Source organism: Arachis ipaensis, chromosome B6 (assembly GCF_059453495.1).
Source record: "Arachis ipaensis isolate K30076 ecotype BB chromosome B6, ASM5945349v1, whole genome shotgun sequence".
In the NCBI taxonomy this organism is placed as follows: Eukaryota; Viridiplantae; Streptophyta; class Magnoliopsida; order Fabales; family Fabaceae; genus Arachis; species Arachis ipaensis.
In genome coordinates this window covers 22,613,167-22,637,912 of record NC_142441.1, presented here as the reverse complement: position 1 = coordinate 22,637,912, position 24,746 = coordinate 22,613,167, and the positions used below count along the sequence as shown (strand labels likewise).

At 39.3% G+C, this 24,746-nt stretch overlaps 1 protein-coding gene and 1 non-coding gene across 2 annotated transcripts; both read left to right on the top strand.

Annotated features, from left to right (window-relative positions):
* The first annotated feature begins 17,434 nt into the window (after positions 1-17,434).
* LOC148554868 (small nucleolar RNA R71) lies at positions 17,435-17,542 on the top strand. The gene has a single exon (XR_015888272.1). It is a non-coding gene; the product is annotated as a small nucleolar RNA R71 (small nucleolar RNA).
* Positions 17,543-21,755: 4,213 nt separating this feature from the next.
* LOC148554867 (uncharacterized) lies at positions 21,756-22,619 on the top strand. The gene is made up of 2 exons (XM_088490529.1): positions 21,756-21,926; positions 22,152-22,619. Exons 1-2 carry the CDS (start codon positions 21,756-21,758, stop codon positions 22,617-22,619), a joined length of 639 nt encoding a protein of 212 aa, XP_088346655.1.
* Positions 22,620-24,746: the final 2,127 nt, after the last annotated feature.

The window sequence follows — 24,746 nt, the reverse complement described above, 5'->3', positions numbered from 1 at the left end:
GTCCTGTAGAACAAGCTGCTGAATTCAATCAGCAATTGGACTTTCTAACACAACAGTTAGCCGAATTCAAAGATAGACTACAAGAGACAAGGATGGCTAATATAAATATTGAAGAACAATTGAAGCAAACAAAACAGCAGCTGTCAAAACAAATAACAGAAGAATGCCAAGCAGTTCAATTAAGAAGTGGGAAAACATTAAATACCCCACCTCAAGGCAGCAGGAAGCCAAGAAATGAGCAAACCACCCAAAATCCATCTGAGGCAGTAAGAGCCCAGAAAAAAATAATTCTGGCGTTAAAACGCCAGAATTTGGGTGGAAGGCTGGCACTGAACGCCCAGACCATGCTCAGGACTGGCGTTCAACGCCAGAAACAAGCAAGGAACTGGCGTTGAACGCCCAAAGGAAGCACAGTTCTGGCATTCAGACGCCAGGAACAGCTGAGGAGTTGGCATCTAACGTCACTCCAACTTCCAACCCTAGCATTCAAATGCCAGTGAGGGATCAGACACACACAAGTACTGATGACAACCCCTCTAAAAAGGCTTCTTCAACCACTTCTGTAGGAAATAAACCTACAGCAACCAAGGTTGAGGAATATAAAGCCAAGATACCTTATCCTCAAAAACTCCGCCAAGAGGAGCAAGATAAGCAATTTGCTCGCTTTGCAGATTATCTCAGGACTCTTGAAATTAAGATTCCGTTTGCAGAGGCACTTGAGCAAATACCTTCTTATGCCAAGTTCATGAAAGAGATTTTGAGTCATAAGAAGGATTGGAGAGAAACTGAAAGAGTTTTCCTCACTGAAGAATGCAGTGCAGTCATTCTGAAAAGCTTTCCTGAAAAGCTTAAAGATCCCGGAAGCTTTCTAATACCATGCACATTAGAGGGAAATTGCACCAGGACAGCTTTATGCGATCTTGGGGCAAGCATCAACCTAATTCCTGCATCCACTATCAGAAAGCTTGGTTTAACTGAAGAAGTTAAACCAACCCGAATATGTCTCCAACTTGCTGATGGCTCCATTAAATACCCATCAGGCGTGATTGAGGACATGATTGTCAGGGTTGGGCCATTCGCCTTTCCCACTGACTTTGTAGTGCTGGAGATGGAGGAGCACAAGAGTGCTACTCTCATTCTAGGAAGACCTTTCCTAGCAACTGGACGAACCCTCATTGATGTCCAAAAGGGGGAAGTCACCCTGAGAGTCAATGAAGATGAGTTTAAGTTGAATGCTGTCAATGCCATGCAGCACCCAGACACACCAAATGACTGCATGAAAGTTAATCTTATTGACTCTTTGGTAGAAGAGATCAACATGGCTGAGAGTCTCGAATCAGAGCTGAAAAACATCTTTAAAGATGTTCCACCTGATCTAAAAGATTCAGAGGAATTGAAAGAATCTCTGAAATTTCCTCATGAAGAGGAAAAAGCTCCTAAATCCGAGCTCAAACCATTACCACCATCCCTGAAATATGCATTTCTGGGAGAGGGTGATACTTTTCCAGTGATCATAAACTCTGCTTTAAATCCACAGGAAGAGGAAGCACTAATTCAAGTGCTAAGGACACACAAGACAGCTCTTGGGTGGTCCATAAGTGACCTTAAAGGCATAAGCCCAGCTAGATGCATGCACAAGATCTTATTGGAGGACAATGCTAAGCCAGTGGTTCAACCACAGAGGTGGCTAAATCCAACCATGAAGGAAGTGGTGCAGAAAGAGGTCACTAAATTACTGGAGGCTGGGATTATTTATCCTATTTCAGATAGCCCCTGGGTGAGTCCTGTTCAAGTTGTCCCAAAAAAGGGAGGCATGACAGTGGTTCATAATGAAAAAAATGAACTGGTTCCTACAAGAACAGTTACAGGGTGGCGTATGTGTATTGATTACAGAAGGCTCAATACAGCCACCAGAAAGGATCATTTTCCTTTACCATTCATAGACCAGATGCTAGAAAGACTAGCAGGTTATAATTATTACTGCTTTTTGGATGGCTATTCAGGCTACAACCAAATTGCAGTAGATCCCCAGGATCAAGAGAAAACAGTATTCACATGTCCATCTGGAGTATTTGCTTACAGAAGGATGCCTTTTGGGCTGTGTAATGCGCCTGCAACCTTTCAGAGATGCATGCTCTCTATTTTCTCTGATATGGTGGAAAATTTTCTGGAAGTCTTCATGGATGACTTCTCAGTATATGGAGACTCATTCAGCTCCTGTCTTGATCACCTGACACTGGTTTTGAAAAGATGCCAAGAGACCAACCTGGTTTTAAATTGGGAAAAATGTCACTTTATGGTGACTGAAGGGATTGTCCTTGGGCATAAAATTTCAAACAAGGGAATAGAGGTGGATCAAGCTAAAATAGAGGTAATTGAAAAATTACCACCACCTGCCAATGTTAAGGCAATCAGAAGCTTTCTGGGGCATGCAGGATTCTATAGGAGGTTTATAAAGGATTTTTCAAAAATTGCAAAACCTCTAAGCAACATGCTAGCTGCTGACACGCCATTTGTGTTTGACACAGAATGCCTACAGGCGTTTGAAACTCTGAAAGCTAAGCTGGTCACAGCACCAGTTATCTCTGCACCAGACTGGACATTACCATTCGAATTAATGTGTGATGCCAGTGATCATGCCATTGGTGCAGTACTGGGGCAGAGGCATGACAAGCTTCTGCATGTCATTTATTATGCTAGCCGTGTTTTGAATGATGCCCAAAAAAATTACACAACCACAGAAAAAGAATTGCTTGCAGTGGTTTATGCCATTGACAAGTTTAGATCATACTTAGTAGGATCAAAAGTGATTGTGTACACAGATCATGCTGCTCTTAAATATCTACTCACAAAGCAGGATTCAAAACCCAGACTCATAAGATGGGTGTTGCTTCTGCAAGAGTTTGATATAGAAATAAGAGACAGAAAAAGGACAGAGAACCAAGTGGCTGACCATCTGTCCCGGATAGAACCAGTGGAAGGGGCGTCCTCCCCCTCTATTGAGATCTCTGAAACTTTTCTGGATGAGCATTTGTTCGCCATTCAGGAATTACCATGGTTTGCAGATATTGCAAACTACAAAGCTGCAAGGTTCATTCCCAAGGAGTACAGCAGGCAACAAAAGAAAAAATTAATTACTGATGTAAAGTACTACTTGTGGGATGAACCCTATCTCTTTAAGAGATGTGCAGACGACATAATCCGTAGGTGTGTGCCTAAGGAAGAAGCACAAAGGATCTTATGGCATTGCCATGGATCACAATATGGAGGTCATTTCGGAGGTGAGCGAACAACCACCAAGGTCCTCCAATGTGGTTTCTACTGGCCTACACTTTACAGAGATTCCAGAGAGTTTGTACGTAACTGTGACAGTTGCCAGAGAGCTGGTAATTTGCCTCACAGTTACGCCATGCCTCAACAAGGAATCTTGGAGATTGAGTTGTTTGACGTATAGGGTATTGATTTCATGGGGCCTTTCCCACCATCATACTCAAACACTTATATTCTGGTGGCGGTTGACTATGTATCAAAGTGGGTAGAGGCCATTGCCACACCTACCAATGATACTAAAACAGTACTGAAATTCCTCCAGAAACATATATTCAGCAGGTTTGGTGTCCCTAGGGTACTAATCAGTGATGGGGCACTCACTTCTGCAACAAACAGCTTTACTCTGCCATGGTCCGGTATGGGATTCGCCATAAGGTGGCAACTCCATATCATCCACAGACAAATGAGCAAGCTGAAGTCTCTAACAGAGAACTAAAAAAAATCCTGGAACGGACTGTAAGTACTCGTAGAAAGGATTGGGCACGAAGCTTGGATGATGCTTTGTGGGCTTACAGAACAGCATTCAAGACTCCCATAGGGACCTCTCCTTACCAACTTGTGTATGGTAAGGCTTGTCACCTGCCCATGGAACTGGAACATAAGGCCTACTGGGTAACCAGATTCCTTAACTTTGATGCCAAATTAGCTGGAGAGAAAAGATTGCTCCAGCTGAATGAGCTAGAGAAATTCAGATTCACTGCTTTCAAAAATGCCAAGCTTTACAAAGAGAAATAAAAAAGGTGGCATGACAGAAAGCTGTCATCTAGAATCTTTGAACCAGGACAAAAGGTTCTGTTGTTTAACTCTAGGCTCAAGCTATTTCTCGGGAAACTGAAGTCCCGGAGGAGAGGACCATATGTGATTACAAGTGTATCACCATATGGTTATGTGGAGCTTCAAGATATTGATTCTGATAAGAAGTTCATTGTTAATGGACAGAGAATCAAGCACTATCTTGAAGGCAATGTTGAGCAAGTATGCTCAAGGCTGAGGCTAGATTAAAAACTCAGCAAGGTCCAGCTAAAGACAATAAAGAAGCGCTTGCTGGGAGGCAACCCAGCCAGGGGGCATCACTTCCTCTAAGCATTTTTCCCTATTATTGATTTTATTTGTTTACATAAAGTTCATTGATACTAAGGTAAAGAGTCAATTGTATAAGTTTACAGGGTTACAGAAGGATTCTGCACACAAAACAGAGAAAAAGAGCTCACTGGCAAGAAAATGCCAGTAAAAGTCTGTTTTGGGCATTCAACGCCCAAAAGAAGCATCCACTGGGCGTTGAACGCCAGTAAGGATAGCCATCTGAGCGTTAAACGCCAGAAAGAAGCATCTTCTGGGCGTTGAACGCCAGAAAGAAGCTCCTTCTGGGCGTTTAACGCCAGATTTACAGCGTCCTGGGCGTTCAGAAAAACGCCCAGTGACAAAGGAGTTCCTGGCGTTTAACGCCAGAAAGAAGCAACAGCTGGGCGTTGAACGCCCAGGAGAAGCAGCAGTTGGGCGTTGAACGCCCAAAACATGCAGCGTTTGGGCGTTCAAACGCCAGGATGGTGGGGAGGAGGTAAATTCAATTTTTCTTCATATTTTTCATTTTAATCTTAATTTTCATGTTTCAATTCATGATTTCTTGCATAAACATGTTACAAACCCTGATTTCTAAAATCCCTAATTTCAAAAAAAATCCCACTTTAAAAATATCAAATGTATCTTAATCCATAAGCACAAATCCTTTTTTTTATCCAATTCAACTCTTTTTCAAAAATTTTCAAAACAAATCTATCTCTTTTCACTCAAAAATCTTTTCAACTAATCAATATCTTTTTCAAATCTCCATATTATCTTTTTCAAAAATCCAATTTTATCTTTTTCAAATATCCTTCATATCTTTTCAATTTTAAATTATATCTTTTCTTATCATACTTATCTTTTTTTTTTTAAATCATATCTTCTATCTTATCTTTATCCCTATTTTCGAAAACCCTCCCTCCCTTTTAAAAACCCATTCGGCCTCCTTCCTCTCATCCACCATTCAACACTAGCTCTCTTTCTATCCCTCTCATTTCTTTTCTTTTGCTTGAGGACAAGCAAACCTCTAAGTTTGGTGTGTTTATCCGTGATCACTAAACCATACCCACTAAGATCATGGCTCCTAAAGGAAAACAACCCACTCCAAGAGGCAAGAAAGAGAGTGTTCCAAAACCACTTTGGAATCAAGGGAGGTTCTTAACCAAAGAACATTCAGACCATTACTACAAAATAATGGGTCTAAGATCTGTGATCCCGGAAGTCAAGTTCGATCTGAAAGAAGATGAATATCCGGAGATCCAAGAGCAGATTCGAAACAGGAACTGGGAAGTCCTAGCTAATTCTGAAACGAAAGTGGGAAGGAATATGGTTCAAGAATTCTACGCTAATCTGTGGCAAACAGACAGGCAAAGAATATCTGGAGCTGCCCTCTATGACTACAGGACTGTGGTCAGAGGAAAGATTGTTCACATCCACCCTGACAAAATCAGGGAGATCTTTAAGCTACCTCAGCTGAAAGATGACCCAGACTCCTTCAATAAGAGAATGATGAGAACAAACAAGGGCCTGGATAAGATTCTAGAGGATATATGCATCCCTGGAGCCAGGTGGACCACCAGCACGAAGGGTGCCCCAAGTCAACTCAAGAGAGAAGATCTCAAACCAGTCGCCAGAGGATGGCTGGACTTCATTGGGCGTTCTATATTGCCCACCAGCAACCGTTCTGAAGTCAATATTAGAAGAGCAGTGATGATCCATTACATTATGTTGGGAAAAGAAGTAGAAGTTCATCAATTGATCCCATCTGAATTCTACATACTTGCCAACAAGAACTCCAAGGATGCCAGGTTGGCTTATCCAAGCCTAATCTCTATGCTCTGCAAAGATGCTGGAATAAAGATGGGAATAACAGAGTATATCTCAGTGGAGCAACCAATCACTAAAATCACAATGGAAAAACAACAAATGCAGGATGACCTCATCAAGAGGAGGGCGCAAGAATTCCTACCAGAACTTTCTCAATTTGAATACTGGGAGCATCTTGAGGCATCTGTCACTAAGTTGCAAGAAACCATGGACCAATTAAAGGAAGAACAGCAAAATCAAAACAGCATGCTTTGCAAACTGCTAAGAGAACAAGAGGTGCAAGGGCGTGAATTAAGAGAACTAAAGCATCAGAAACTATCTCTTGAAGGGCGAAGCACCCCACAGACTAAAGAGGCATCTACTTCCCAAAGTCAAGGTTGTTGAGTTTTGATCTTAACCTTAACCCTGTGATAACTTTCTTTTCTATTATTTGAGTTTCACCTTAGGAGTCATATAATGGTAATAAGTATTTATATTTTGATTTTATCCCCAATTAAGCTATAATTTATTTTTCTCATCATCATTAAACATGAATAAAATAGAAAATTTTCTTTAACAAGGAGGCAATAATTTTCGAGTTTTTAATAAAACAAATTCTAATTGTTTACATGTGGTGGCAATGCTTTCTGCCTTCTGAATGAATGCTTGAACAGTGCATATGTCTTTGGAATTTGATGTTCTTGAATGTTAAATATGTTGGCTCTTGAAAGAATGATAAACATGAGACATGTTATTGGTAATCTAAAAAATCATAAAAATAATTCTTGAAGCAAGAAAAAGTAGTGAATACAAAGCTTGCAAAAAAAAAAAAGGATCCAAGGGTAAGTGGCTAAACCAAGCTATCCAAGGAAATCAAAAGGCAAGGGTAATAAAAAGGATCCAAAGCTTTGAGCATCAGTGGATAGGAGGGCCTAAGGAAATCAAATCCTGGTCTAAGCGGCTAAACCAAGCTGTCCCTAACCATGTGCTTGTGGCGTGAAGGTGTCAAGTGAAAACTTGAGACTGAGCGGTTAAAGTCAAGGTCCGAAGCAAAGAGAAGAGTGTGCTTAAGAACCCTGGACACCTCTAATTGGGGGCTTTAGCAAAGCTGAGTCACAATCTGAAAAGGTTCACCCAGTTATGTGTCTGTGGCATTTATGTATCCGGTGGTAATACTGGAAAACAAAGTGCTTAGGGCCACGACCAACACTCATAAAAGTAGCTGTGTTCAAGAATCAACATACTGAACCAGGAGAATCAATAACACTATCTGAATTTTGAGTTCCTATAGATGCCAATCATTCTGAGCTTCAATGGATAAGGTGAGATGCCAAAACTGTTCGGAAGCAAAAAGCTACTAGCCCCGCTCATTTAATTAGAATATGAGCTTCACTCAAAAACTCTGAGATATTATTGTTTCTTGACTCATTTGTATTCTATTTTATTTATCTAGTTGCTTGAGGACAAGACAACAATTTAAGTTTGGTGTTGTGATGAGCGGATATTTTATACGCTTTTTGGGGTTAATTTCATATAGCTTTTAGTATGTTTTAGTTAGTTTTTAGTTTATTTTCATTAGTTTCTAGGCAAAATTCATATTTCTGGACTTTACTATGAGTTTGTATGTTTTTCTGTAATTTCAGGTATTTTCTGGCTGAAATTGAGGGAGATGAGTAAAAATCTGATTCAGGCTGAAAAAGGACTGCTGATGCTGTTGGATCCTGACCTATTTGCACTCGGAATGGAATTTCTGGAGCTACAGAAGTCCACTTGATGCGCTTTCAATTGCGTTGGAAAGTAGACATCTAGGGCTTTCCAGAAATATATAATAGTCCATACTTTGCTCAAGGATAGACGATGTAAAATGGCATTCAACGCCAGTTCCATGTTGCTGTCTGGCGTCCAGCGCCAGAAACACGTTACAAGTTGGAGTTCAACGCCAGAATTACGTTACAGCCTGGCGTTGAACGCCCAAAACAGCCCAGGCACGTGAAAAGCTTTAGTCTCAGCCCCAGCACACACCAAGTGGGTCCCAGAAGTGGATTTCTGCACTATCTATCATAGTTTACTCATTTTCTGTAAACCTAGGTTACTAGTCTAGTATTTAAACAACTTTTAGAGATTTATTTTGTATCTCATGACATTTTAGATCTGAACTTTGTAATCTCTGATGGCATGAGTCTCTAAACTCTATTATTGGGGGTGAGGAGCTCTGCTGTGTCCTGATGAATTAATGCAAGTATTTCTGTTTTCTATTCAAACATGTGTGTTCCTATCTAAGATATCCATTCGCACTTCAACATGAATGTGATGAACGTGACAATCATCATCATTCCCCCACGAACGCGTGCCTCACAACCACTTCCGTTCACCGTAGAATGAATGAATATCTCTTGGATCTCTTAATCAAAATCTTCGTGGTATAAGCTAGATTGATGGCAGCATTCAAGAGAATTCGGAAAGTCTAAACCTTGTCTATGGTATTCCGAGTAGGATTCAGGGATTGAATGACTGTGACAAGCTTCAAACTCGCGAGTGCTGGCCGTAGTGACAGACGCAAAAGGATAGTAAATCCTATTCCGGGACGATCGAGAACCTGCAGATGATTAGACGTGCGGTGACAGCGCACATGGACCCTTTTCACTGGAAGGATGGATGGTAGCCATTGACAACGGTGATCCACCAACACACAGCTTGCCATAGGAGGACGTGCGTGCGTGAATCAGAAACAGAGGAAAGTAGAATTTCAGAAGACAAAGCATCTCCAAAATTCCAACATATTCTCCATCATTACATACAAGTATAATTTGTGTTCTGCCCTTCTTACTTTTCACAATTCAAATTAAGAATTATTATTGATATTATATCCTGACTAAGAGTTACGAGATAACCATAGCTTGCTTCAAGCCAACAATCTCCGTGGGATCGACCCTTACTCACGTAAGGTATTACTTGAACGACCCAGTGCACTTGCTGGTTAGTTGTACGAAATTGTAAGAGAGTAATGTGAACATTGACATTACAATTTCGTGCACCAGGTAGTATGTTTGATTCGATGCTTCCAGTCGAATTTAGTTATGATTTCCCTACTTCTTGTAATGAAACTAATGATGTGAGCCGAACTGCCGATTTAATAGCAGAGGCCCATTGTGTAGAAAATAAAAATAATAATGATTTAGTCGAAAGTCAAGTTTCTTCTATTTCTCATGATTCTATTGATTTTACTTTCGATTGTATTTATGATTTGGAGCCTTTGGGATTTGAAAAATATTCAATTAAAGAGGATGATCACTATAAAGGGTTCGAATCTCAGGATCCTTTAGAAGAAATTAATTTGGGGACTCATGATGACGTTCGAATTACATATATATATATATATATATATATATATATAAAGATCTTATTGATCCTTTTCGAACTGACCTTTTCAATTTGTTGCATGAGTTTAAAGATTGCTTTGCATGGGATTACCATGAGATGTCTGGTCTCGATCGTTCATTAATAGAACATCGATTAGCATTAAAGCCCAATGCTCGACCTGTGAAGCAAACCCCAAGACATTTTGCTCCTGAAATCAATGTGAAAATAAAAGAAGAAATAGAACGCTTGATTAAAGCAAAATTTATTCGAACTGCACATTATGTGGAGTGGGTATCGAATATTGTCCCTGTGATGAAGAAAAATGGGAAGTTAAGGGTGTGTATCGATTTTCGAAATTTAAATAATGCCACCCCAAAGGATGAATATTTTATGCCGATTGCAGACATGTTAATCGATTCTGTAGCAAGAAATGAAATTCTTAGTTTCATGGATGGTTATTTTGGATATAACCAAATCTTTATTGTGGAGGATGACGTAGCTAAGACTGCCTTTCGTTGTCCTGGGTCGTTAGGTACGTATGAGTAGGTGGTTATGCCTTTCGGTTTGAAGAATGCTGGGGCAATATACCAACGTGCCATGAATGCCATTTTTCATGAGTTTATTGGGAAGTTTATGGAGGTGTATATCGGTGATGTAATGGTAAAATCGATTTCTGTGAGTTGGCATATAGACCATTTAAGAAAAGCATTCCTTACTATGAGGAAGAAAGGATTAAAAATGAATCCTTTGAAATGTGCTTTCGGGGTATCGGCTGGAAACTTCTTAGGCTTTGTTGTTAATAAAAAGGGGATAGCTATTGATAAAAATAAAGTAGATGCGATATTAGCATTGTCTGCACCCAAATCAAAGAAAGAAGTGCAATTGTTTTTGGGAAAAGTAAATTACCTTCGGAGATTCATCTCGAATCTTTCGGATCGAACTAGGGTATTCGCGCCTTTGGTGAAATTAAAAAGTGGTTCAAAATTCAAATGGACCACAGAACATCAATTGGCGTTTGATTCGATTAAGTCATATTTATCAAAAGCTCCAATTATAGCGAATGTACGTCCATCTGAACATCTAAAATTATATATTGCAGCATCTGAAAACACTATAGGGTGTATGTTATCCCAAGATGATGAAAATGGGCACGAACGGGCGGTTTATTACCTTAGTCGAGTTCTAACTGATATCGAGACAAGATATTCCCCGATTGAAAAATAATGCTTGTCACTATATCATGCTTGTATGAAGTTAAAATGTTACATGGTGGCTAAATCGGTGAAAGTAATAGCACAAACTGATCTTATTAAATATATGCTAAGTTTCCCTATGTTAAGAGGACGGTTGGGAAAATGGATGCTATCATTAACGGAATTTGATTTACAATATGTTCCGGCTAAGGCTATGAAAGGACAGGTGGTGCACGAAATTGTGATCATCAACAATGGCGCCAAAGACTTGGAGCTCTCAAACATGAATCACACTTTGTCACAATTCCGCACAACTAACCAGCAAGTGCACTGGGTCGTCCAAGTAATACCTTACGTGAGTAAGGGTCGATCCCACGGAGACTGTCGGTTTGAAGCAAGCTATGGTCATCTTGTAAATCTCAGTCAGCCAGATTCAAATGGTTATGTAGGATTGATAATTAAAGATAAATAAAACATAAAATAAAGATAGAGATAGAGATACTTATGTAATTCATTGGTAGGAATTTCAGATAAGCGTATGAAGATACTTTGCTCCTCCTGAACCTCTGCTTTCCTATTGCCTTCTTCCAATCATTCATACTCCTTTCCATGGTAAGCTTTATGTTGGGCATCACCGTTGTCAATGGCTACTTCCCGTCCTCTCAGTGAAAATGTTCTACGCACGCTGTCACCGCACGGCTAATCATCTGTCGGTTCTCGATCATGTTGGAATAGGATCCATTGATCCTTTTACGTCTGTCACACGCCCAACACTCGCGAGTTTGAAGCTCGTCACAGTCATCCCTTCCTAGATCCTACTCAGAATACCACAGACAATGTTTAGATATTTTGGATCTCAAGAATGGCAGCCAATAATTCTAGCCTATACCACGAAGGTTCTAATCTTAGATTAGAAACCCAAGAGATACACATTCAAGCTTGTTTGCATGTAGAACGAAAATGGTTGTCAGCCACGCGTTCATAGGTGAGAATGGTGATGAGTGTCACATAATCATCACATTCATCATGTTCTTGGGTGCGAATGAATATCTTGGAGAAGAAATAGACTTGAGTTGAATAGAAAAACAATAGTACTTTGCATTAATTCATGAAGAACAGCAAAGCTCCACACCTTAATCTATGGTGTGTAGAAACTCCACCGTTGAAAATATATAAGAACAAGGTCTAGGCATGGTCGTGAGGCCAGCCTCCAAAAGCGTCTAAGATAGCATAAGACTTATCAAAGATTCAAAATACAATAGTAAAAAGTCCTATTTATAGAGAACTAGTAGCCTAGGGTTTACAGAAATAAGTAATTAATGCAGAAATCTTCTTCCGGGCCCACTTGGTGTGTGCTTGGGCTGAGCATTGAAGCTTCCATGTATAGAGACTTTTCTTGGAGTTAAACACCAGCTTTTGTGCCAGTTTGGGCGTTTAACTCCAGCTTTTGTGCCAGTTCTGGCGCTTTGACGCCAGAATTCTTAAGCTGACTTGGAACGCCGGTTTGGGCCATCAAATCTTAGGCAAAGTATGAACTATTATATATTGCTGGAAAGCCCAGGATGTCTACTTTCCAATGCAATTGAGAGCGCGCCAATTGAGCTTCTGTAGCTCCAGAAAATCCACTTTGAGTGCAGGGAGGTCAGAATCCAACAGCATCTGCAGTCCTTTTTCAGCCTCTGAATCAGATTTTTGCTCAGGTCCCTCAATTTCAGCCAGAAAATACCTGAAATTACAGAAAATCACACAAACTCATAGTAAAGTCCAGAAATGTGATTTTTATTTAAAAACTAATAAAAACATAATAAAAACTAACTAAAATATACTAAAAACATACTAAAAACAATGCCAAAAAGCGTATAAATTATCCGCTCATCACAACACCAAACTTAAATTGTTGCTTGTCCCCAAGCAACTAAAAATCAAATAGGATAAAAAGAATAGAATATACAATGAATTATAAAAACATCTATGAAGATCAATATTAATTAGATGAGCGGGGCTTTTAGCTTTTTGCTTCTGAACAGTTTTGGCATCTCACTTTATCCTTTTGAAGTTCAGAATGATTGGCTTCTATAGGAACTCAGAATCCAGATAGTGTTATTGATTCTCCTAGTTAAGTATGTTGATTCTTGAACACAGCTACTTTATGAGTCTTGGCCGTGACCCAAAGCATTTTGTTTTCCAGTATTACCACCGGATACATAAATGCCACAGACACATAACTGGGTGAACCTTTTCAGATTGTGACTCAGCTTTGCTAGAGTCCCCAATTAGAGGTGTCCAGAGCTCTTAAGCACACTCTTTTTGCTTTTGGACCACGACTTTAATCGCTCAATCTCAAGTTTTCACTTGACACCTTCACGCCACAAGCACATGGTTAGGGACAGCTTGGTTTAGCCGCTTAGGCCAGGATTTTATTCCTGTGGGCCCTCCTATCCACTGATGCTCAAAGCCTTGGATCCTTTTTATTTTATCCTTTCCTTTTGGTTTAAAGGGTTACTGACTTTTTCTGCTTGCTTTTCTTTCTTTTTCTCTTTTTTTTCTTTTTTCGCATATATATTTTTTTCTGCAAGCTTTTCACTGCTTTTTCTTGCTTCAAGAATCAATTTTATGATTTTTCAGATTATCAAATAACATTTCTCCTTTTCCATCATTCTTTCAAGAGCCAACAATTTTAACTTTCATGAATCAACAAATTCAAAAAATATGCACTGTTCAAGCATTCATTCAGAAAAACAATAGTATTGCCACCACATCAAAATAACTAAACTATTTTAAAATTCGAAATTCATGCACTTCTTTTTCTTTTTCAATTAAAAACATTTTTCATTTAAGAAAAGTGATGGATTCATTTTCATTGCTTTAAGGCATAGACATTTAGACACTAGTGATCATGTAATAAAGACACAAACATAAATAAACATAAAGCATAAAAATTTGAAAAACAGAAAATAAAGAACAAGGAGATTAAAGAATGGGTCCACCTTAGTGATGGCGGCTTGTTCTTCCTTTTAAAGATCTAATGGAGTGCTTGAGCTGCTCAATGTCTCTTCCTTGCCTTTGTTGCTCCTCTCTCATGACTCTTTGGTCTTCTCTAATTTTATGGAGGAGGATGGAATACTTTTGGTGCTCCACCCTTAGTTGTCCCATGTTGGAACTTAATTCTCCTAGGGAGGTGTTGATTTGCTCCCAATAGTTTTGTGGAGGAAAATGCATCCCTTGAGGCATCTCAGGGATTTCGTGGTGAGGAATTTCCTCATGTCCATGAGTGGGATCTCTTGTTTGCTCCATCCTTTTCTTAGTGATGGGCTTATCCTTATCAATGAGGATGTCTTCCTCTATGTCAATTCCAGCTGAATTGCAGAGGTGACAAATGAGATGAGGGAAGGCTAACCTTGCCAAAGTAGAAGACTTGTCCGTCACCTTGTAGAGTTCTTGGGATATAACTTCATGAACTTCTACTTCCTCCCTAATCATGATGCTATGGATCATGATAGCCAGGTCTATAGTAACTTCAGACCGGTTGCTAATGAGAATGATTGAGCGTTGGATGAACTCCAACCATCCCCTAGCCACGGGCTTGAGGTCATGCCTTCTTAGTTAAACCGGCTTCCCTCTTGAATCTCTCTTCCATTGAGCGCCCTCTTCACAGATGTCTATTAGGACTTGGTCCAACCTTTGATCAAAGTTGACCGTTCTAGTGTAGGGGTGTGCATCTCCTTGCATCATGGGCAAGTTGAATGCCAACCTTACATTCTCTGGACTAAAATCTAAGCATTTCCTCCGAACCATTGTAAGCCAATTCTTTGGGTCCGGGTTCACAATTTGATCATGGTTCTTGGTGATCCATGCATTGGCATAGAACTCTTGAACTATTAAGATTCCGACTTGTTGAATAGGGTTGGTGAGAACTTTCCAACCTCTTCTTCGAATCTCATGTCAGATCTCCAAATATTCACCATTTTTGAGTTTGAAAGGGACCTCGGGGATCACCTTCTTCTTGGCCACAACTTCATAGAAGTGGTTTTGGTGCACCCTTGAGTTGAATCTCTCCATCTCCCATGACTCGGAGGTGGAATCTTTTGCCTTCCCTTTCCTCTTTCTAGAGGTTTCTCCGGCCTTAGGTGCCATAAATGGTTATGGAAAAACAAAAAGCAACACTTTTACCACACCAAACTTAGAAGGTTTGCTCGTCCTCGAGCAAAAGAAGAAAGAAGAGAGTAGAAGAAGAAGAAATAGAGGAGATGGAGGGGGCTTATTGTTTCGGCCAAGGGGGAGAAGTAGTGTGTATGTTGTGTGAAAATGAAGGAGTGAAGATGGGTTTATATAAGAGTGGAAAGGGGGGTATGGTTTGGCCATTATGGGTGGGTTTGGGAGAGAAAGTGGTTTGAATTTGAATCGTGAGGTAGGTGGGGTTTTATGAAGGATGGATGTGAGTGGTGAAGAGAATGGTGGGATTTGATAGGTGAGGGGTTTTTGGGGAAGAGGTATTGAGGTGAATGGGTGAAGAAGAGAGAGAGAGAGAGAGAGGTGGGGTAGGTGGGGATCCTATGGGGTCCACAGATCCTGAGGTATCAAGGATATCTCATCCCTGCACCAAGTGGCGTGTAAAAATGCCCCTTTCTGCCAATCCTGGCGTTTAACGCCAGGTTCTTGCCCATTCCTGGCGTTAAACGCCAGTCTGGTGCCCATTTCTAGCGTTAAACGCCCAGAATGGTGCCAGACTGGGCGTTTAACGCCCATTCTGCTACCCTTACTGGCGTTTAAACGCCAGTAAGTGTCTCCTCCAGGGTGTTCTATTTTTCATTCTATTTTTCAGTCTGTTTTTGATTTTTCAATTGTTTTTGTGACTTCACATGATCATCAACCTACAGAAAACATAAAATAACAATGGAAAATAACATAGATAAGTAAAATTGGGTTGCCTCCCAACAAGCGCTTCTTTAATGTCAATAGCTTGACAGTGGGCTCTCATGGAGCCTCACAGATATTTAGAGCAATGTTGGAACCTCCCAACACCAAACTTTAGAGTTTGAATGTGGGGGTTCAACACCAAACTTAAAGTTTGATTGTGGCCTCCCAACACCAAACTTAGAGTTTGACTTTGGGGGCTCTGTTTGTCTCTGTATTGAGAGAAGCTCTTCATGCTTCCTCTCCATGGTTACAGAGGGACATCCTTGAGCTTTAAACACAAGGGAGTCTTCATTCACTTGAATGATCAATTCTCCTCTGTCAACATCAATTACAGCTTTTGCTGTGGTTAGGAAGGGTCTGCCAAGGATGATGGATTCATCCATACACTTCCCAGTCTCTAGGATTATAAAATCAGCAGGGATGTAGTGGCCTTCAACCTTTACCAAGACATCCTCTACAAGTCCATAAGCCTGTTTCTTTGAATTATCTGCCATCTCCAGTGAGATTCTTGCAGCTTGTACCTCAATGATCCCTAGCTTCTCCATTACAGAGAGAGGCATGAGGTTTATGCTTAACCCTAGGTCACACAGAGCCTTCTCAAAGGTCATGGTGCCTATGGTACAAGGTATTGAGAACTTTCCAGGATCTTGTCTCTTTAGAGGTAATTTCTGCCTAGTCAAGTCATCCAGTTCTTTAGTGATCAATGGAGGTTCATTCTCCTAAGTCTCATTACCAAATAACTTGGCGTTTAGCTTCATGATTGCTCCAAGGTACTTAGCAACTTGCTCTTCAGTAACATCTTCATCCTCTTCAGAGGAAGAATACTCATCAGAGCTCATGAATGGCAGGAGTAAATTCAATGAAATCTCTATGATCTCTGTGTGAGCCTCAGATTCCCATGGTTTCTCATCAGGGAATTCCATGAAAGCCAGTGGACGTCCATTGAGGTCTTCCTCAGTGGAGATCACTGCCTCTTCCTCCTCTCCAGGTTCGGCCATGTGAGACGTGTTTATGGCCTTGCACTCTCTCTTTGGATTCTCTTCTGTATTGCTTGGGATAGTACTAGGAGGGAGTTCAGTAACTTTCTTACTCAGCTGACCCACTTGTGCCTCCAAATTTCTAATGGAGGACCTTGTTTCAGTCATGAAACTTTGAGTGGTTTTAATTAGATGAGAGACTATGGGTGCTAAGTCAGAGTGACTTTGCTTAGAATTCTCTGTCTGTTGCTGAGAAGATGATGGAAAAGGTTTGCTATTGCTAAACCTATTTCTTCCACCATTATTGTTATTGAAGCCTTGTTGAGGCCTCTGTTGGTCCTTCCATGAGAGATTTGGATGATTTCTCCATGAAGGATTATAGGTGTTTCCATAGGGTTCTCCCATGTAATTCACCTCTTCCATTGCTGGGTTCTCAGGATCATAAGCTTCTTCTTCAGGGGAAGCTTCCTTAGTACTGCCTGGTGTAGCTTGCATTCCAGACAGACTTTGAGAAATCATATTGACTTGCTGAGTCAATATTTTATTCTGAGCTAGTATGGCATTCAGAGTATCAATCTCAAGAACTCCTTTCTTCTGATTTGTCCCATTATTCACAGGGTTCCTTTCAGAAGTGTACATGAATTGGTTATTTGCAACCATCTCAATGAATTCCTGAGCTTCTGCAGGCGTCTTCTTCAGATGAAGAGATCCTCCAGCAGAGCTGTCCAATGACATCTTGGACAGTTCAGACAGACCATCATAGAAGATACCTATGATGCTCCATTCTGAAAGCATGTCAGAAGGACACCTTCTGATCAATTGCTTGTATCTTTCCCAAGCTTCATAGAGGGATTCTCCTTCCTTCTGTCTGAAGGTTTGGACTTCCACTCTAAGCTTGCTCAATTTTTGAGGTGGAAAGAACTTTGCCAAGAAGGCATTGACTAGCTTTTTCCAAGAGTTCAAGCTTTCTTTGGGCTGTGAATCTAACCATGTCCTAGCTCTGTCTCTTACAGCAAAAGGGAAGAGCATAAGTCTGTAAACCTCAGGATCAACTCTATTGGTCTTGACAGTGTCACAGATTTGCAAGAATTCAGCTAAGAACTGATGAGGATCTTCCAATGGAAGTCCATGAAACTTGCAATTCTGTTGCATTAGAGAAACTAATTGAGGCTTAAGCTCAAAGTTGTTTTCTCCAATGGCAGAGATTGAGATGCTTCTCCCATAGAAGTCGGGAGTAGGTGCAATAAAGTCACCAAGCACCTTCCTTGCATTGTTGGCATTGTTGTTGTTTTCGGCTGCCATGGCTTCTTCTTGTTTGAAAAGCTCTGTTAGGTCCTCTACAGAGAGTTGTACTTTAGCTTTTCTTAGCTTTTGCTTCAAGGTTCTTTCAGGTTCAGGATCAGCCTCAACAAGAATGCTTTTGTCCTTGCTCCTGCTCATATGAAAGAGAAGAGAACAAGAAAGTATGGAATCCTCTATGTTACAGTATAGAGATTCCTTGAAGTGTCAAAGGAAAAGAAGAATAGAAGGAGAAGGTAGAAAGAGAAGAATTTGAACTTATCAAGAGGGATAGAGTTCGAATTGTTGATAGTGGAGGAGTGTTAGTCCTTGAATAAAAGAATGTAAGAAGAGGGGAATAATTTTCGAAATTGAAGTAAAAGATTTTGAAATAATTAAAAGAAATTTTGAAAATTTGATTGATGATTTTCGAAAACTAAGATTGGGAAAGAAATTAAGTGATTTTTGAAAAGATTTTGAAATTAGAAATAAAAAAGATATGATTGAAAATTAATTTTGAAAAAAGATGTGATTGAAAAGATATGATTGAGAAGATATGATTGAAAGTCAAATTAAAAAGAGAAAGTTTTAAAATTAAAGTTGATTACTTGACTAACAAGAAATTAAAAGATATTATTCTAAAATTTAAAATTTGATCCTTCCTTAATAGGCAAGTAACAACTTGAAAATTTTGAATTAAATTACTAATTATAGCAAGGATTTTCGAAAATAGTAAAAAAAATAAAAAAATGGAAAGAAATTGATTTTGAAGAGATATGATAGAAAAGATATGATTTGAAAAAAAATTGGATTAAAACAAAATCTTCCCTCTAGTGTCATCCTGGCGTTAAACGCCTAGAATGGCATCCATTCTGGCGTTTAATGCCCAAAATGCTACCTTTTTGGGCGTTAAACGCCCAGCCAGGTACCCTGGCTGGCGTTTAAACGCCAGTTTTTCTTCTTCACTGGGCGTTTTGAACGCCCAGCTTTTTCTGTTTAATTCCTCTGCTGAATGTTCTGAATCTTCAATTCTCTGTATTATTGACTTGAAAAGACACAATTTTGAAAATATTTTTGAATTTTTTAATGATGAGAAACAATAAAAATGCAACTAAGATCAAATAAACAATGCATGCAAGACACCAAACTTAAAAATTAGACACTAGACTCAAACAAGAGACATAAAAATATTTTTGATTTTAAGATTTTATAAATTTTTTTTTATTTTTCAAAAATTATATTGAAAAGAGAATAAAGAGATTCAAAACTTTTAATAAGAATTTCAGGAATCATGCAATGTTAGTCTAAAGTTTCAGTCTAAAAAGATTAGACATGGCTGGCCAAGTTTCAGCAGGACATTACATTCAGCAGCTAAATTGATGAGAATCAATCAGCTTTTATGATGATAAGAACATCACCTTGAAACTCTAGAATTCATTCTTAAAAATTTTAAAAAAAATAAAAAGAAAAGTACCTAATCTAAGCAACAAGATGAACCGTCAGTTGTCCAAACTCGAACAATCCCCGGCAACGGCGCCAAAAACTTAGTGCATGAAATTGTGATCATCAACAATGGCGCCAAAGACTTGGAGCTCTCAAACGTGAATCACACTTTGTCACAATTCCGCACAACTAACCAGCAAGTGCACTGGGTCGTCCAAGTAATACCTTACGTGAGTAAGGGTCGATCCCACGGAGACTGTCGGTTTGAAGCAAGCTATGGTCATCTTGTAAATCTCAGTCAGGCAGATTCAAATGGTTATGGAGGATTGATAATTAAAGATAAATAAAACATAAAATAAAGATAGAGATAGAGATACTTATGTAATTCATTGGTAGGAATTTCAGATAAGCGTATGAAGATGCTTTGCTCCTCCTGAACCTCTGCTTTCCTATTGCCTTCTTCCAATCATTCATACTCCTTTCCATGGCAAGCTTTATGTTGGGAATCACCGTTGTCAATGGCTACTTCCCGTCCTCTCAGTGAAAATGTTCTACGCACGCTGTCACCGCACGGCTAATCATCTGTCGGTTCTCGATCATGTTGGAATAGGATCCATTGATCCTTTTGCGTCTGTCACACGCCCAACACTCGCGAGTTTGAAGCTCGTTATAGTCATCCCTTCCCAGATCCTACTCAGAATACCACAGACAAGGTTTAGACGTTCTGGATCTTAGGAATGGCCGCCAATAATTCTAGCCTATACCACGAAGATTCTAATCTTAGATTAGAAACACAAGAGATACACATTCAAGCTTGTTTGCATGTAGAACGGAAGTGGTTGTCAGTCACGCGTTCATAGGTGAGAATGGTGATGAGTGTCACATAATCATCACATTCATCATGTTCTTGGGTACGAATGAATATCTTGGAGAAGAAATAGACTTGAGTTGAATATAAAAACAATAGTACTTTGCATTAATTCATGAAGAACAGCAGAGCTCCACACCTTAATCTATGGTGTGTAGAAACTCCACCGTTGAAAATACATAAGAACAAGGTCTAGGCATGGCCGTGAGGCTAGCCTCCAAAAGTGTCTAAGATAGCATAAGACTTATCAAAGATTCAAAATACAATAGTAAAAGGTCCTATTTATAGAGAACTAGTAGCCTAGGATTTACAGAAATAAGTAATTAATGCAGAAATCTTCTTTCGGGCCCACTTGGTGTGTGCTTGGGCTGAGCATTGAAGCTTCCATGTGTAGAGACTTTTCTTAGAGTTAAACACCAGCTTTTGTGCCAGTTTGGGTGTTTAACTGCAGCTTTTGTGCCAGTTCTGGCGCTTTGACGCCAGAATTCTTAAGCTGACTTGAAACACCAGTTTGGGCCATCAAATCTTGGGCAAAGTATAGACTATTATATATTGCTGGAAAGCCCAGGATGTCTACTTTCCAACGCAATTGAGAACGTGCCAATTGGGCTTCTTTAGCTCCAGAAAATCCACTTCGAGTGCAGGGAGGTCAGAATCCAACAGCATCTGCAGTCCTTTTTCAGCATCTGAATCAGATTTTTGCTCAGGTCCCTCAATTTCAGCCAGAAAATACCTGAAATCACAGAAAAATACACAAACTCATAGTAAAGTCCAGAAATGTGATTTTTATTTAAAAACTAATAAAAATATAATAAAAACTAACTAAAACATACTAAAAATAATGTCAAAAAGCGTATAAATTATCCGCTCATCAACAGGTCATTGCAGATTTTTTTGTAGACAATTCGAAAGATCTGAATGACTAGGGGGCAAATATAGTTGATGTAGAAGTCAATTATTGTAAATTGTATTTTGATGAATCTAAACATAAAGATAGCACGGGGGTTGGAATCCTCATTATCTCACCAGAGGGTATTACATCAGAATTCTTGTTCGAATTAAAGTATCCTTGTTCCAATAATGTAGCCGAATATGAGGCTTTGATTTTAGGTTTAGAAATTTTAATCGACAAAGGAGCTTTAGAAGTTCAAATTCTGTGGGATTCACAATTAGTTTTAAAGCAGTTGTCGAAGGAGTTTAAGTGTAATAATGAGACGTTACAAAAATATTTAGTAACTGCTTGGGAGTTATTGACGTCTTTTCGGAAAGTTTCTTTGGTGCATATTCCTCCAATTCATAATGAGATTGCTAATGAGTTAGCCCAAATTGCTTCGAAGTATCAGATTGGTCCGGAAAATATTAAGAAATTATCTAGTATATATCCATCAAATTTTAATACCAACAAATGAGAGAGAGGTGTTATGCATGGATGAATGGGAGGATTTCGATTGGAGAAAACCTATTGCTCGGTATTTGAAAGATCACAATATTGCAGTTGATAGAAAACTAAAGCTATGAGCAATGGACTTCGTTTTATTGGCCGATGAGTTATACAAAAAACGGATCGATAGAAGTTTGTTGAGATGTTTGAGTCGAGAAGATCAAAACATTGCTTTGGGTGAAGTTCATAATGGAATATGTGGTGTTCATCAGGCAGGAAAGAAAATGAGATGGGTGTTATATCGCAATCATGTATTTTGGCCATCTATGATAAAAGATTGTATCGTTTATGCAAAAGCATGTCAAGAATGTCAGAAACATGGTTCGATACAACAGATTCCCGCGGCTGAATTGCATTCGATAATAAAGCCATGGCCATTTAGAGGTTGGGAATTAGATCTAATTGGATTGATTCACCCCCCTTCATCGAAGCAGCACAAATTTATTTTAGTGGCTATTGATTATTTCACGAAATAGGTTGAAGCAGTTCCTTTGTTAGAAGTTGGTCAAACAGAAATAATTGATTTTGTCGAGGAAAATATCATTCATCGATTTGGAATTCCTCAAACGTTAAGTAATGACCAAGGAACTATGTTTACTGGCCAGCAAATTAAAATTTTTGCGGCTTCAAGGAACATTAGTATGGTTACTTCAACTCCTTATTATGCACAGGCTAATGGGCAAGTAGAGGCAGCAAATAAGATATTGATTGGCTTGATTAAAAAGCATATCGGGAATAGGCCTCGAATGTGGCATGAGACTTTAAGTCAAGTGTTATGGGCTTATCGGAATTCACCAAGAGGTTCAACAGGAACCTCACCTTATAAGTTGGTGTATGGTCATGATGCAGTATTACCATTGGAAATTAATTTGAATACCCTAAGAGTATCGAAGCAGAGTGAGTTGCCAGTTGATGACTATTGGAATGCAATGTTTGTTAAATAAATGAGCTAGATTCATAGTGAATCCTGGCACTTGATAATGTAATTCAACAAAAAGAAAGTATTGCTCAAAGTTATAATCGTCGAGTTAAGGAGAAATCTTTTAAGATAGGTGAGTTAGTTTTGAAAGTTATTTTACCAATGGAAAAGAAATCAAAATTTCTTAGTAAATGGTCCCATAACTGGGAAGGTCCCTTTCAAGTGATAGGGGTATTTTCTGGAAATACCTATCAGATTAAAGACATCGAGTCAGGAAAAATGGTTAATTCGATTAATGGGAAATATCTGAAATATTTCTATTGCTGGCAAATATAGAAATTCAACAGGCATAAGTTCAGAAAAGGAGGAAATCATTACAAAAGTAAAATAAAAAATAAAAAGGAGTTCAAGATGCCAATAGTTTTGCCAAATCAGAGCGCAGCTTTGTCCTTTTATTTTCCAGAATCGTAAGCATTTCAATATGCTTGAACTTGTCAGTTTGAATTTTCTTGAGTTATTTTTCATATTCTCCCCACTCGGTATCGATTAAGATAAGTTTCTGGATAAGGAGATGTTGCTCTTGTTGTGCTGCAGCCAGAGGTTTGGCTAGGGTGGCTCGATCTTGGCGTATGGTGGTAAGTTGTTTTTGAAGTTGAGCCAATTCTGCTTCGAGTCTTGCTTCTTCTTGATCATGAAAAGCCTGAACGGAAATAGCATGAGAGATTCTCACATCAAATTCCTCACGAGAGGATTGGATTGGTTGAACAGTTACAAGACAGTTTTCTATTTTAGATTTGGTTGTATCTTCTTCATTTTCAGTTTCCTGAAGCTGAAACTGAGATGCAACGCTATCATTGAGAAGTTGTTTGAATTCTTGGATTGAAGCAGAATATGGTGTGTTGGTTGGGAATTCAAGAGAAGAATTCAAGCAGTCCTCCAGGAGTTTGTTGAGGATTGGATCATTAACCCATGAAGTAGGTGGATGATCCAAAAGTTTGATGAGTGATCGAAGTTGTTCCCGAGTGTCAGGTTCTAATTCGATTGGAGGTCTTAATGTGGCAAGCCTTGAAATTGCTGGAATAGGAACTGGTACTTTGTTTTCTTGGATAATTTTATTTAGAAAAGAAATCAGGTCATCCAAGGTAGCACTAGTTGGAGTGGTAGGAACATTCGATGTCCCTGGTCTTGGTCCCGAAAGGGTTTGGAGTGAAGGATCAGGTTGTAATTCTGGAGGGGTCTCAAAAACCTTAGATCGAGAGGAATCTGAATTGGTAGTGTCAGTGGCTTTAGAAGCAGAATCGGAGTCTGGAACCGTTTGGTTCTCTTCAATTAGTGCAGCTTGATTGTTTGGTGAAATTGATTCAAGTCTATGTGTCTCTTCTGGAGAATGATGCAGAGGATTTTCTGTCAGATCAATCACTTGTGTTGTGTGAAGAAGAGGTGGACAAGTAGCAGGAATTGATTACAGGGATCCTATGAATTGAATTGAATCATGTGATGTGGAGTGCTCTGGGTCATTTTGTTGTTGAGGTATTAGTTGATCGAGAGCTCCAGTGAAAGAAGCCGCCTGGGCAACATTAATGGGCTAATATAAAATGTACACAATTATGAGTTTAAGATTTATTTTTAAACTAAGTAAGAGGTATATAGTGATGGATGTGTTACCTGAGGAATTCTGGACCTTAGTATTAGCTGAGAGCCAGGATCAGAATCGGCTGCATCTTCCGATTGAGAGGAAGCAACGAGAGAATCCTTGTTGGTTAGTTCACTTTCATCATCACTTTCGCTTGATGATTTCAAAACTAGCTGTTAAAAGTTCAGGATCAAACAGTTTTAAAAAATGTATAATAGTAATATTCGAAGGACATTTCGAATTTGAAAGTGGAGTTATGAATAGAAGAATTACTCTGCGAGAAGTTTTAGTATGAGTCCTTCTGATCTTAGGTGGTGGTGGCCGAGCAGCTTCAGCTTTCCTTTTGTGTGTCCTTTTTGGAGAGTTTTCAGTAACAGTTGCTCGAATAGCAGTTTGCTGGATGTCTTCAAAGGTACGGGTATACCTTGAGTAATAAGCGGTCCACCATTCAAGGCAGGATTTGGTGATAAATGAACTGCGTTCATAAATCAAGAAGTTGAAGCGGTCTCTTCATTTTTG

Coding starts and splice junctions, on each gene's coding strand:
- LOC148554867 (XM_088490529.1), top strand. CDS start 21,756: ATGGACTTCGTTTTATTGGCCGATGAGTTATACAAAAAACGGATCGAT. Junction 21,927..22,151: donor GGGTGTTATATCGCAATCAT/GTATTTTGGCCA, acceptor TTCACGAAATAG/GTTGAAGCAGTTCCTTTGTT.